Source organism: Gekko japonicus, unplaced genomic scaffold, assembly GCF_001447785.1.
Source record: "Gekko japonicus isolate JY-2015 unplaced genomic scaffold, Gekko_japonicus_V1.1 scaffold36, whole genome shotgun sequence".
NCBI lineage: Eukaryota > Metazoa > Chordata > Lepidosauria > Squamata > Gekkonidae > Gekko > Gekko japonicus.
This window is the reverse complement of record NW_015164182.1, coordinates 2494374-2509491: the sequence shown is the minus strand read 5'-3', so window position 1 is coordinate 2509491 and position 15118 is coordinate 2494374. Positions and strand designations below refer to the sequence as shown.

The following is a 15118-nucleotide window of genomic DNA, read 5'->3' as shown; positions in this document are numbered from 1 at the left end:
CCAGACGCTCAGCAAGGGTACGACAGCCCCCTGCGTACCTGAAAGACTATGTTTCATAGGGCAAGGTCCGGACTATGGGGGGAGGGGTGTAGTGTCCGCTGACCGCCACCGGAGGTCAGCACATATGCACAAGCTTCAGTCTGGAACAACAATGGGGACTAGGATCCTAGTCCCTCCACTGGGGAACCAATGGGATCCATGGCGGGAGATTTGAACCCACCAATGGTGACCAGGGGCAGTCCCCAGGTGTGTATATAGTTGGCCTGCCGGCCGTTTATCCGCATGTCTTGTTGTGTGCCAATAAAGCGTGCTATGCACCACGTCGTTGTCTGTCGTTCATCCATGCGGCTACCCACTACATAACACCCCCCCACTGCATCTCTTACCATTGTCCCAGGCAATCCAGGGTTACCGGGGTTTCCTGAAGCACCAGGTGGGCCAGGCTGTCCTCTCTCCCCAGCAGGGCCACGTGGTCCAATGGGGCCCATGGGGCCACTTTTCCCAGGCCCCCCAGGCATTCCAGACCTGCCTTTCTCTCCAGGGTACCCTCTCTCCCCTGCAGATCCAGGTTCACCCTGAAACAAAAAAGGAAGCAGAAAAGGCAATGTGGTCTCAGTGCTTGACAGGAGGCAAATGGGAGGAACTCGTATCCCTCTCTGTTTACCTTCTGTCCAGCTGGTCCAGTGGGGCCTGGTTTTCCAGATGGACCCTGGTAAGAAGCAAAGGGAAGTGGAGTCTGTGAATCCCCATAATGCCCTGCAGCCCACAAGAATTTTAATTCAATACCATTGCCAGCATCATGGCCATCCAATCAAATTATCAGTAGGGCCCAATCCAACAGTTGGGCTGCTACTCAAGGGCCCTTTGACCTCTGAACATTAATGGGTCCCAATATTCCTGATAGACAATGGAAACGGTAGGCCAGTCAAAGGTTGGTTTGCCTACAGGACACAGGTTGCTTCTTAAGCATCATCTGAGGGTGGGCAAAACGGGTTGAAGGGGCTGGAATGCCCTTGGACTCCAAGCAACAGACTCAACCAAAGCAGCTCCAACACTCAGAAATAAGAGAAATCCCATTATTAACAGAGACTCAGCCTTCTAGAAGGGTGGAACTGCAGGCTATTTAAAATACCGGCCTCTTGGATTTTCCCCCAACAGCATCCCACTCGCCTCGTAATGGTGTCACTCAGGACATGAGGAAGGTTGTACTGGATGTTATAGAGAGGAAGGGAGGAATCCTGTCTAAGGGGTCTTTTTGGTGGCAGAAATAAACATTATTTGTTTCTAAGGGAGTTTATGTGATTAGGCCATCATAAAAAAGTCTTTTTGATAGGGGAGTCCCTTTCCATTCCCTACAGAAGACTTTCTCCACCCCTGCCAGCCCTGGCGAGACTAGGAAGTCAAGGGAGCATCACGTGCAACAGCTCCTTTCTGCACTGCTGGGCCAAAACTGGATTTGCTCCTGGAGAAGACCAGATAGGTACCAATCATCTTACCTCTTTGCCCGTTTGTCCATCTGTGCCTGGCTCACCCTGGGAATCAAGAAAGGAAGATGTCATCATTTTTATTTCAGAAGCCCGTAAAGGTAAGTTTGTAAGGTTTTCTTTGTCTTGTCTTGGAGCCAAACGGCATGTTCAGGTTTTTAACAATTTGGGTTTGGGTTCCCCAGCTTGGGTTCCCAGCTCCAGTTCTCTGCAGCCACATACCGGATTCAGGGAATGACTTTTAAAAAATAAAAGAGAGCTCTAATGGACTTAGAATGCTGCTGCAGGGGGAGGAAAAGCTCCCCCCCCCATTTTCCTGCATAGAAACAGCACTGGGGCAGAGTTATTTTCCTGTTTCTGCTGCTCCACATGCACAGAATACTCCACATAAAGTAGCAAAAACGTGTTAAGAACCTGAATATAAGACAGGTACATTTTATCATATGTGGTGGCTTTGTGATGTAACAAAGAGATACTGGAGATGGGTCCACAAGATGATGCAAGAAATACTGAGAACTAAAATACCATTTTTGCCTGAAATATTATTACTTAACATATTTCCAAAGGAGTTTGATAAAGGTGATAGATATTTGATAGTACACCTATCTACTGCAGCAAGAATATTATATGCAAAATATTGGAAACAAATGGAAACACCAAAGAAGCAAGAATATGTGAATAAACTTTTGGAGACGGCTGAAAATGACAAATTGTCATCGTTGATGAGAGGGACAACAGACCCAACATTCCAAAAGACGTGGAAAAAACTGTATGATTGGTACAATTTAAATGCATAGCTTAAAGTAACAAATTTTTTGGTATTATTAATCTTTTATAGTTAAATAGAAACTATGGTAAAAAGATAAGAGTATACAGAAACTTAAGCAAACTTATAGAAATTCTTTAAATATGGTAATAGAGTTATAAGAAAATATACTGATCTCTTTGTATGTTTTGTGTGTGTAAATGGATGTTTGTTATATAGTATGTTTGTTAGTATATATTATGAAAAATAATAAAAGTGTACCTTATGGGTACCTGAATATATAGTGTGGCCCTTGGTTAGGCAGAAAAGAAACCACCCAACAAAGTTCCTAGTTGGCCATGAATCTGAACCTCAGTCACCCAGTCCAAACTGACAAGACTCCTCACTTTCCCAAACTGCCTCTTCAAAAATAGCTTTTCCATTTGCTCAAGATGTTGATCTGGAGGCATCCCTGTTGCCACATGGCACACTCACCGGTGGTCCTGGGTGGCCTGGTGGCCCTGGCTGGCCTGGAATCCCACTGAGGCCTCTTTCTCCAGATGCTCCCCTCTCACCCTTCAGCCCCTGGGAAGAGAAGATTTAGGAGTCAGATGTACTTCCTCTGCTACAAGGGGCTGGAAAGGGAACTAGAGATCTCCAGGTTCCAAAAGCAGTGGTGCCTCAGGATTAGATGGGTAGATGTTTCAAATGGTGGACTTCCAAGCTCCACCCACTCAAGAAATACGAGGAACAAACTGAATAATAGCAATAAGATTCCAAAGTGACAACTCAGCAAAACCAAACCAAACACCAAATAATTTTAGGATGGATCAAGTAAAGTCATGATATGGATGCACTCATTTCCTGAGGTCAATTCATCTCATGCAAATACATTGAGATCATCAACTGGGTTGAAAATCAAGATAAGGAAAAAAAGTTGTGCTAACTGCCTGAAAGTTTCCATCCCATTTTCCCAAAGCTGCATGATTTCATTCAGAGTGTTTTGAGGAAGCCAGCAGAGGGTCAGACTGCATGGTATATTTTTTGGCCACTCCCTGCAGCCATTTTGTTTGGAAAACTCCCTACAGGGGATGTTGTTTAAAAACCGTCAGGAGCCCAATTCAGCCCAGAACTGTGGTGTGTATATGTGTGGGGGTGTTGTTTTCTTCAGCTGAAACAGTTCCCTCAGGAAGGTATTTGCTTAACTTTGGCCCCGGGCACATGGGCCGGCTGAAACGCGGCTACTCAGAGCCGCTCCAAACTTGATACGCCGCGGCGGGATCCCACGGATCCCCTAGCCGCGGCGCAGCACTCCCCGGCACGCTCAGATGCCGGGGAGGAAAAGTCCGAGGGGAGGGGGGAGGCTGCCGAACTGCGCATGCTCGGGCATGCGCAGTACGGCTGGGGGCCGGGATGCGGCGGCGCAAGGACGCGCCGCCGATCCCACAGCCCTGCCTGCGCCGCACCAATGGATGCAACCACCTAGAGAGGTGGTTGTTTTTTGCGGCGCAGTTTGGGCCGTTGGGACGGATCAGGGACGGAGACGGCACGCTCGCCAGATGTTGAGGTGAGATCGCGCCTGTTTGCTCCGCCCCAGTTCCGTCCCGCTCCCGGCCCAAATGGGCTCGTATGAACGGGGCCTTTGTAGCTTATGTGAATTACTGCCTTCTGGGGCAGTTTCAGCTATGGAAAACAGTACAAGGCAAAAGGCAGAGCCCCTTCTCCCCCCATGCTGCAGTTCCAATCCAAATTGGGCTCCCGATGATTTTTTAAAATAACAGTCCTGGCAGCTGCTCTGTGGAACCCAGTGGTGACTTGCCAAAATGTAGTTTGACCCAGGGGAGATTCAAATAAAAGGCTCCATCTCTCCTTGGACGGAGCAGGTCAGGCTTTGGGGGTTGAGCGTTTGCCTAGCAACTGCCAATAAAGGACTAGGAGTGGCAGATAAGATACTCACAACTCCAGTGAGTCCAGCCGGGCCTGGCTGCCCAGGGCTTCCAGGAGGACCCTGAAAGAGATTGGGAAACACAGGACGTTTAATAAGGGCCAACAGAGGAACTTTACACAGGCACAGAATGACTGGTGAACATGCAAGCAAGGAACCTCATTTCTGTACTTATGAATTTTCCCTCAACCTTTAGGCTTACAAACCAGGCCCCACAAGACAGCTCACAAACCCCTAAAAATAGCTGAAAGCCACAATTAAAAATCAGCCAAAACAAACTGTAAAACCGAACAAAATAATGAAGAGTCAGCAGTAAAAGATTCTCAAGCAGCGGATGGCAAAGTTTGGCACTGGGAGCCCAAGTTCCGCTTCAAGAACCCAGACAATTAGCCCTGTCAGATCATGCACTGAATAAGGTCCAGAGCAGATGTGACAGTAGGGGTAGATTGGGCCCCCACCTGGATGCAGGTCACCTGTCTCCTCCTCCGGCACTGATGCTATGGGTGGCTCCGTACCCACCACCTTTGTTGCCACTGGCTAGGTCTGAGCCCAGCGGCCCCTGTTGCATGGCCAGCCGTGCAGGGGTGACCTGGCTCATTCCTGGGCCATTTTAAAACTTCCCAGTCCACCCCATCTGACAGAGAAAGCAGATCTGTGGTTCACTTATCTCTAACATTTGCCCTTCAAAAGGGACCGGGGGATTTATGTCATAATACATTAACAACAGGGGTGAACAGACGAGAAGAGCTTTATTGCTGCCTCTTCAGAAACCTGCCAGAGATGGCTCACAAAATAAAACAAGATAAAGGGGTGGATCTTACCCCTACTGTCTACTGAGCAAAGTCTGAGGCTTCCTTTTAGCCTAAGGAGTGCCCTGACCTGAATAGTCCAGGCTAGCCGAATCCCATCAAATCTTGGAAGCTAAACAGGGTCAGCCTTGGCTAGTATTTGGAAGGGCGACCTCCAAGGAATACCAGAGGAAGGCAATGGCAAGCCACCTCTGAAACATCTCTTGCCTTAAAAAAACAAGTCTAGCTCACCACCTAGTGCTGCATAATGCTAAAAGAGCTAGAACTTCTGGCTGCCAAACAATCTTAGGATCTCCTGGCTATTCTACAAACACTGCAATACTATACTAATACAACTAATAATAATTAGCCTAAGGAGCGCTCCTCCTTCCCTTGGACAAAAAATTGCTTAAGTTAGATGAAGTCTCCTTGGGTGGAAAGGAAGGCTTTTGGGAGGATGGAGGGATCCACCCCAAATCATAAAAACATAGAAGAACATGCCATCAATTCACAACTGACTCATGGCAACCGCGTCCACAGGGCGCTCCAGGCAAGAAACAATAAGAGAATGTTTGCCGATGCCTTCCTCTGTATAGCAAGCCCGGTCCTCTTTGGTGGTCTCCCATCCAAAGACTGACTGTGGCTGACTCTGCTGAGCTCCAAGCCCTGAGCTAATCAGGCTGCTCCACAAAAACGTAACATCATTAAAATTAACCACCCTGGAAAAACCCAGCCAATAAAAAAGCAGAGCATAAAACCTACATTAAAACCCAGAGTTAACCCCTTCCTTTCACCTTCCTGTCCCTTCCTTCCCTCCGTCATGTTTCAGGCACTTTCTGCCAGCCCTGCTCTAGTGTCAGAAATGAGCCTGGCTGGGGATGAAAGTACCCAAATCAGGGTCCACCCAAACATTACAAAGTCCTCATGTTCACTGGGGAACAACAGGAGCACTTTGTATCACAACTGTGATAGACGTATTGTGCCTCATGGGTGCTCTTTTCTGTTTGCAGCCACAACACGCAGGGAGATGGTAGTGATGGTGCTAAGCCTGAGTTGTATGTTGTGTATTGTGATTTTTGCATTCTGAGTGGAGAAGGAAGGGAGAAGATTTTGGCCCCTTAGTCACACATCAATATTTGTGTTAACCCACCTTCCCAGCCCCAACTTTTGAAGGGTGGATTTTGTGTGTCTAAGTGCATTTCCATGCTAAAAGCTGCACACTGTCATTGAAAGAGCTCTTTTGATGAGCAAACTGCTTCACACTCTCCACTATGCTTATCTTCACAACATCCCTGCAAAGTTGGTCCTTGATGCTGGTATTTCACAGATGACAGAAGTGGAGACTTGAGCCAGGTCATACAAAGAGTCCACAGCAAAAAGCTGGAATGCAAACAGCCAGATCTCCAAGATCCACCTCTAGCTTTCTTATCCAAAGTTGACCCACAGAAATCTCAGGGCCCCACTCTGGCTGAAGTTAATCATGGTGGAGTCCCATTAAAACCCACATAACCAACCAAATTGCCACTGCTTTGGATGGGAGGCTGACTTGGGAGGAATTGAGGCCAACGTCTGCAAGTGGAATATATTACTCAAATTGTGAATATTTCCTAGATACAGTGGTTACATTTGCCAAGCAGTGTTTTGTTTTTTAAAGTAGCTTTTGAAAAAAGTCCCAGTGCACATTTTGGCTCCAATTGTACATTAATTAAACAATATAACTGGAGTCAGGGAAAGTGAGAAGGGACCAGAACAGAGAAGCCAGCTAACTATGTGGGCTTTTTGCACAATGACTTGCAAGAATCTGCACACCACCTACGTTGCCTTAAGCAAGGACCCAGATCCAGCCTGAGCCATGATTCTGTGGCAGCCTTAAGAACACAACAAAGAATCCACCCCTCTTAAAAACACAGACTAGTATTTTTTACTTACAACGTGGCCAGGAGAACCTGGTCTACCTTGAGGCCCCACTGGACCTGGCTCCCCCTGGATGGGAAAAAAAAGAAAGAAGAGAAAGATGAAGAACAAGATGGAAAGTCAGAGCACAGACAGTTCTCTGTTCACTAGCGCCCCTTGGGTGCTAACCATCCCCTCCTTCCATTTACTTTGGCCAAACTCAATTGTTTCTATAAGGAAGAATAATAGAACGCTGGAAATGGAAACAACATCCCTGGACATTCAAGTAACTGACTTAATAGTTACCATGCTTTAGAAAAGGAAACTTTCAAAAGGAGACTCCAGCATGAAACAGTTGAGCTAGAATGTGTATGCAGATTTGATAATGTTAGATTTGGGTTCAATACAGACTAGGAGTGGTTTCTCACTACAGCACCCACTCTGATTTGGTTTGATCTTGATTCCAAATACGTGCTGCATAGCAATGAAGCTCACTTACCTCTTGGGTTGCTGAACCTCTCATTTGTAATGACAACCTCCCATGCCCTGCTATTCACATCTACGTATGCATGTGAATACACGCAACATCTGCCATGGCCAGAGCCTACTTCGTCAAATGCATAAATTGTTATCTCCGTTAGCCGCACTACATTATATACACACAAACACACATATAATGTAATGCTGCAAATGGAGATAATACGTCCTGACTGACTTCTTTCAAAGAAGTGATGACTATGACAAATCTCCTTTTAAATACCCCCCTACTTAAACTGTGATAATTGCTACTAGATTACACCTAACCTTCCAACCCAAAAAGAGGACATTTTCATCAGTTTTTTTAAAAACAGCCCCAAGGAGCACGGACACCAAAAACAGAGGACCTGCCTGTCCTCTAAAAAGAGGACATCTGGTAACTCTAATTTAAGCTATTGGCTATCAGATACAAAGCTATTAATGGCTTTGGTCCCTCTTATCTGCAAGACCGCCTCTCCCCCTTTGCACATTCGGCACATAAATGGGAGAATGTGTGAATGGATTCTCGTTTTGCATCAGATCTTGTCAGTCCCCACAACTAACTTAGGCTGCTGCCACACACGCTAAGTAATCCACTTTAAATCCACTTTCAGTGCACTTTCAAAGTGGAGTTTTACTGTGTGAACTGGCAAAATCCACTTTGAAAGTGCACTAAAAGTGGATTTAAAGTGGATTACTTAGTGTGTGTGGCAGCAGCCTGAGTTTATTTACTTCAGTTATATACCACCTTTCTCCCCAATGTAAGCAAAGGGGCTCACATAATTCTTCTGTCCTCTATTTTATGCTCACAACACCCCTGCAAGGTAGGTTAGTCTGAGAGTGCATCACTAGCCCAAGGTCACTTAGCGAGCTTACATGGCAGAGTGGGGATTTCAGCCTGGGTCTCCTAGATCCCAACAATCCAAATACTACACCACACTGGCTTTCCAAGACTTGATGAGCCATGAGTACAATATCTAGAACAAGAGTCTCCAACCTTTCTGAGCCTGTGGGCATCTCTGGAATTCTGACACAACGCTTTGTAAAAACACATTCAAAGTGGATCCCCGCTGAGAGATGGCTTTGATTTATGACTCCTAGAATGTATGGTCATTTGACGTGACTCCAATGGACCAAAAGAGGAATATGTGCCCTTTTAACATAAGAAGGGCAGGAGTGGGCTGTAATTGGACACAGACAGTCTGGCCCTGTGAGAGAGATCAGGTGATGCTGGATGGGGGGGGGTAGAGGCCCCTAGAGATGAAGCTGCTGTCTTGTGCTGCTCTCTCAGTAAAGATACACCTCACACATTTCAGAAAGAAACTTTGCTTTTTAACAACTCCCCCCCCATGCTCCCTCTAAGCTGTGGAGTCTTGTGAGAGACCATGGAGTGGAATGACAGGAGTATTAGCAGGAATATTCTGGGACTGGAATAACCAGCTCCAGAGTGGAATGACAGCCCAGGGGGTAGGAGATGTGTCCTGGGACTGTAATGATAGGCCTGGCATTCCAGTCCCAGGACACTCCTCTTAGTCCAAGGGGCTGTCATTCCACCACTGAGCCTGTCATTCCACTCCCAGAACACAACTGCTACCCCGAGGGGCTGTCATTCCACTCTGGGACCTGTTTTTCCAGTTCCAGAACACTGCTGCTACTCCCAGGGGTTGTCATTCCACTCTGGGGCCAGTCATTCCAGTCCCAGAACACTCCTGCTACCCCCAGGGGCTGTCATTCCATTTCGTGATCTCTCATCCAAGTCAAAGAACACTCCTGGTACCCCCAGGGGCTGTCATTCCACTCTGGGGCCTGTCATTCCAGTTCCAGAACACTCCTGCTACCCCCGGGGGCTGTCATTCCACCCTGGGACCTGTCATTTCAGTTCCAGAACACTCCTGCTACCCCCAGGGGTTGTCATTCCACTCTGGGGCCAGTCATTCCAGTCCCAGAACACTCCTGCTACCCCCAGGGACTGTCATTCCACTCTGTGATCTCTCATCCAAGTCAAACAACACTCCTGGTACCCCCAGGGGCTGTCATTCCACTCTGGGGCCTGTCATTCCAGTTCCAGAACACTCCTGCTACCCCCGGGGGCTGTCATTCCACTCTGGGACCTGTCATTTCAGTTCCAGAACACTCCTGCTACCCCCAGGGACTGTCATTCCACTCCATGATCTCTCATTCTACTCAAAGAACACTCCTGCTACCCCCGGGGGTTGTCATTCCACTCTGGGGCCTGTCATTCTAGTTCTAGAACACTCCTTCTACCCCCCCCCAGGGGCTGTCATTCCACTCCGTGGTCTCTCATTCCAGTCCCTGAACACTCCTGCTACCCCCAGTGGCTGTCATTCCACTCTGGAGCCTATCATTCCATTCCCAAAATACTTCTGTTACTCCTAGGGTCTGTCATTTTTACCCCTGTGAACTTAAAAATGAGAAATGCCATGACTACAAGGCAGGAATTGCAACTTTTTGAGCCAAATGCAAGCTTTTACTCTAAAAAGCTGTTGACTGTGTCCAAAAAACCCCCCCCCCCCCCCGGTGAACTTAAAAATGTCCCATAAAGTGGGGGGTCAAGAAAATAAATGGTTTGAAAGCAGATAGATAAGTTTTGGGAAATAGGATTTGAGGGCTGGTACATAGCTCTGAGGAAATAGAGCCAAGCGGGAATAAAATTAGAAACACCATTTCTGGATTTAAACATTTTGAGAAATGTAAGCTCTTACTGCACCAGTAGTGAACTTAAAAATGTTCAGTCAGTCTGTAAAAGGGGTCAAGAAATAAAAGCTTCAAAACAAGATAAAATTAAAAAAATTATTTTGGGGGCTAGCTAGTAAAAAGAAAAAAGATTACTGTTGGAATCGAACCACGTGTTACCACCTTTTGTGCGCCACCTGTTGGAATTATTTAAGAATTAGCAGAGCAATGACTCAAAAATGTCTGCATTAGGTTGACAGTGCAATGAAACCGGAAAGGAGGGGTTAGAGCAGCAAAGAACAGCATTCATTTAAACCAGTGCAGTGCGGTTATGACAATGGAGTCGCTACCAGAGGGCGGGAAACATATGCAGACACTGATTTTGATACTGGCGCACTGCCAGCATGAAACCGGATGGAAATGTAGACAGTTTGTTGGGGGACGGGAGCAAAAATGTCAGGAAACCGGCAAGAAACACACATGTAGATTCGACCTGGGGTTTTGACTGCAGGAGATGTACAGGGCTATCTGTTCAGAATCCATCTTTTCAAGGAATACATTTTATTGCTGGCTGGCAGTGAAGGGCTCATCCCTTAACATTACTTATCAGGCATATTTTCATGCACTGATTTGGACAGACCTAGAAGTCAGATGGGCTAGTAGTGACTCTTCCCTCTTCCCTTGGGAACCTTGCCCCCATGCTTTTTGCACTGTGAGCCAATGTTTCTGCAGAGGACTATGATGCAAGATAGCTTTGTTCCTTCATGGTGGAAACAGACAGAGGATAAACTGGTTTATTATGGTTTCGCTAATCAATTTATACTGTCCTTGAGATGTGCTCAGGCTAGATCAGTCCTAAAACAAAGAATATTAGACGGTGAACAACACATGGATGTGAGCAGGATTAGGAACCCTGTATTTGATGTAAGTACACTTAACAAGATAACTTTGAGACCTTACATCAAATATTTAGGTATCTGTAATTATAGAATAATTTTTACCCTTTTGAGACATAAAGCCTTTCTCCAGCTATACTGGAGGCCAGATTTACTAGATCACTGAGGAAAAGTTGTATATGTGGGATGGGACCTGATGAAACATTGGAACATGTAATTTTCTATTGTAGTTTATATCATAACATCAGGGAAGTTCTGGTTGAGCCTATTAACCCCTACCCAGGTCGCATTAGGAGGATACTTTTGTCAATTATGCTGGCGGGTAATAATTAAAAACTGACTAGGATGGTTGCCAAATTTGGTTGGTTGGCATACCGAACTAGGAAAGAGATAAAGAAGTATGGATAGGCTTAGATTTATTTTTAACCTTTGATCTTAATATTAATTTTTACCATTTCTGTATTTTAAACTTTTTAGATTCCTGTTTATAATTTTAGATGTTGTTATATTTTATTATTTTACTGTTCTTTTACCAGTTATTTACTTGCCTCTTATTGTATTGTTTGCTGGTCTATGACCGTAATAAATTGACTGATTCTGCAGAGGACCCTACTCACTATGCATGGAACAGGCTGGTACAGAAGGGGCTGGACAAAGAACATCCCCAATTGTCTTCCCCTCTGCTGGAGTGAATCCCTTTCTTTCGTTTGCTCTGGAGAAAAGAACAGCTAAGTGCTCAGACACTATCAAAGTCTAAACCTGTCCCCTTGGTTTTGCCCCTCCCTCAGCAGCCTGGCCAGTTCCAGCACCATGGACCATGAAATCCATGTGTTGTGAATAGAGGCCACTCCCCTCTGCTCAGCCACACCCTTTCATCTCCATGGCCACATCCTTACTGTCTGCAAAGCCCTTACTCCCCCCATCTCTGCAGCTCCACCTTGCATCCTATTTCTTGGCCTTGCTGACTTCAGCTGCAATCCTAAACCCACTCTCCTGAGATTAAGTGCCATTGAATAAAATGGGATTACTCCTGAGAAGAAGTGCTTGGGATCGCTCCGAAAGACAGGGCCTGGTTTTAAATATGATGGTGTTCCCATTGTTGGAAGTTCCAGGTGCAATATCCCTGCCTCAGTCTCCAGACTTCATGGCAAGAGAAGACTACATAGCTAGATGGTCACACTGACCTTCCCTTCCTGTGTTTACTCTTCTGCCACTGTCCCCTTTGAAATGCAGATTGTATTCTCAGGGACAATTTCCTTCTTTCTATTCACTGTCTCAAACGAAGCTCCCCCTTCTCCCTGCAGGCACCAAGAGACATGACATGCTGTCCTCTCTTGGAACCATGAAGCAGATGGCCCTCTCACCATCTGCTTTCATCCTCAGCTAGTAAGGGTTTCATCCTTAGCTAGCTCTATCCTTTCTCTACTCTTTCCTATCCAAAAGTGTTCTTCTTAAATAAAGAGAGAAGTATTTCTCTGTTAAACTTGCAATGTGGCGCTGTGTAGCTTTGTAAGCTGAGTAACCTGGTAAAGTGGGAACTGGACTAACTACACCAGTTAACCTCAACACCCGCCACATACAACAACTAACCCCCCCCCCCGTTTTAGAGTAGTGAGTCCTGTTTGGGGGCTAACTGGACACTGAGTCCAAACTAAAAATAATGCAATCTTGTGCATGTATTTGAAGACTGGGGTGGGTTTTTTTTTAATGCCCTGCTTTTCTCTGCCTTAAGGATAGGGTTGCCAGTTCGGGGTTGGGAAATACCCAGAGATTTGGGGCATGGAGCCTGAGGAGGGTGGAGTTTGGGGAGGGGAGGGACCTCCGCAGGGTATAATGCTATAGAGTCCACCTTGTAGTAGCAGGAGATCTCCAGTCATCACCTGGTGTTTGGCAACCCTACTTAAAGAGTCTCAAAAGCAGCTTACAATTTCCCTTCCCTTCCCCTCCCCACAACAGACGCCTTGTGAGGTAGGTGGGGCTGAGAGGGTTCTGAGAGAACTGTGACTGGCCCAAGGTCACCCAGCAGGCTTCATCTGGAGCAGTGGGGAATCAAACCCAGTCCCCCAGATTAGAGTCCACCACTCTTCACCACTACACCACTCTGCTGTAAGAAAATGTATAGATCTTCTTCTCCAGAAACTTGCTTTAGGAAGCTCATAAAATATAAAAGAATGATTTTAAAAAATCATAAAACAGGCCAAGGGCATAAAAACAGCATAAAACAAACATTGATCAGCCTGAAATGATATCCATAAAACAATCCTCAGGCTAGAAGCAGACCACAAAGCTTTAAAAAACTGCAACCCCACCCAGTTAAAAGCCTGTGTCCAAAGAAATCCTTTGGCCTGGCTCCTAAGAGAGTGCAAAGCAGGCATCAAGCAAGCCTCAAGGGGCAGTTCATTCCAAATAGTGTTCTGGTAACTCACCTCAGCCCCAGTCCGGCCAGGACTCCCTGGGGGCCCTGATTGGCCACAATCACCCTAGAAAATCAAACACACATGGTTTTTATTTGTTCCACAAAGCATGACACAAAAGACCAGGAGGGAAGGCATGGCATCATTGGCCCATTCTGTCCAGTAGAACATGATCAGCACTAAGTGGTTGGCACATCTCTCTCTCTCTGTGCTTCTGATGCTCTGTGCAACGGGATGAGTGAAATGTAAAGCCTCCCCCCTCCTCCTGCCCCAGTCAGAGGTTCATCTAGCTTAGTTTGCTGTGTGTTTTAAAGGTACAAAACTCTCTGGCAGAGAGGTTTTCTGCAGAACCTGCTGCCTGAGATCATTTCTCTGGGGAGATGCCAAGGATCAAACTTGGGACCTTTTGCATGCAAAGCAGGTGCTCTGCATGAGCTTCACCCCTTCCCTGCTGTAAGGGAATTTGCAAAGTACATGTATTCTGCTGTTAAAAAAAAACCTAGGTTGCCCAACTTCTTCGAGGGTTCTTGGGTACCTAGGGCATCAAAAATTCTCACGCCAGCTCTGGCTATGTTGGTGACAGTCAATTCACACACACAAACCTTCCCTGAATGCCACAGCCACCAAGAGACTGAGAAGCAACCCTGGTATAAACCAAGCGATGGGAAATGGATGTGTGAACCTGGGCACTGGAACCTGCTATTGAACCTTCCCACTATCCTTGGAATAAACCTGTGATTTGTGAAGGCTCCTAAGTGGTTCTTAGATCTCCACTGCTGTGTTTTTCATTACAATGAAAGAATCAATGAGTGGTGTAAATAAGAGTGATGGCTTTTAGCCTCCATCTGCTTTGATTTTTCCCTTTTTCGATTCCAGCTAGAAACATCTTGTTGAGATGCTGATACAAGCATGGACAGAATCAGTGAAAGACAGAACCCTGAAGCTATCAATTTTCATAGGGGGTTGATATATATTTTTTTAATTCCCTCCTTGCAAGTTCCTTGGGATCCATGACCTTGCAGCCAAAGACCAAATCTCACCTTTTGCCCTGGAAGGCCTGGATGGCCTGTCTTCCCTTTGAAGCCCTGAAGGGAAGAAAAACAAGACAGAGAATTTTAATATCCTGGAGGCTGGTTCTGACCAATGAAGCCCAAGGCCCATAGCTGCTGCTCTACTTCTCTTTGGAGTTGCCAATGGACCAAAAAACAAAAGCCCCCGTGGCTTGCAAAGTCACACCTATAAAAGCTGGTCAAAAAGCAGAATCCCTTCAGTAAGAATGGGAGGCTCCAGGAAGGTGCACGGTTGGACTTGACCAGGGAGAGAAGCAGGGGTCATTTGGGGGGGGACGCGGGGGGACGCCATCCCCCCCGGGTGAGGGGCGGGAGGGCGGGGCCTGGAGCTCCCTACTGGTGCACGCTGGAGGTTGCCGCCGGCTGTGGGGAGGACACACTTCCGGTGATGTCAGGGGTGTGGCATATGCTAATGAGTTATGCTAATGAGTCCCCCTAGCTCTTTTTCTACGAAATGACCCCTGGAGAGAAGCCAAGAATCCCTACCTCCCACAGCTCTGGGGTGACCCACAACTTACCGGCGGTCCCATCATTCCTGGGGGTCCTGGGGTCCCAGGGTCACCCTATGGAATGCAAATAGTTAATGCCACTGATGGATAGTTGCCTGAGGAAATCTAAGGTTTTAGCTGCATGGGTTAAGCTATCAAAGAGGTACAGCTTCTTGCATGCTCCA

At 46.6% G+C, this 15118-nt stretch overlaps 1 protein-coding gene across 1 annotated transcript in view; it reads right to left on the bottom strand.

Moving 5' to 3' along the window:
- The window catches only part of COL16A1 (collagen, type XVI, alpha 1), a 213974-nt gene that overhangs the window by 9788 nt on the left and 189068 nt on the right, over positions 1–15118 (bottom strand). The window contains exons 59-67 of the mRNA XM_015408105.1: positions 14964–15008; positions 14416–14460; positions 13388–13441; positions 6892–6945; positions 4187–4237; positions 2725–2814; positions 1497–1532; positions 665–709; positions 387–575 (exon numbers count right to left, since the gene is read on the bottom strand). Coding sequence (XP_015263591.1) covers positions 387–575; positions 665–709; positions 1497–1532; positions 2725–2814; positions 4187–4237; positions 6892–6945; positions 13388–13441; positions 14416–14460; positions 14964–15008 — 609 coding nt within the window. The remainder of the gene's footprint in view (positions 1–386; positions 576–664; positions 710–1496; positions 1533–2724; positions 2815–4186; positions 4238–6891; positions 6946–13387; positions 13442–14415; positions 14461–14963; positions 15009–15118) is intronic.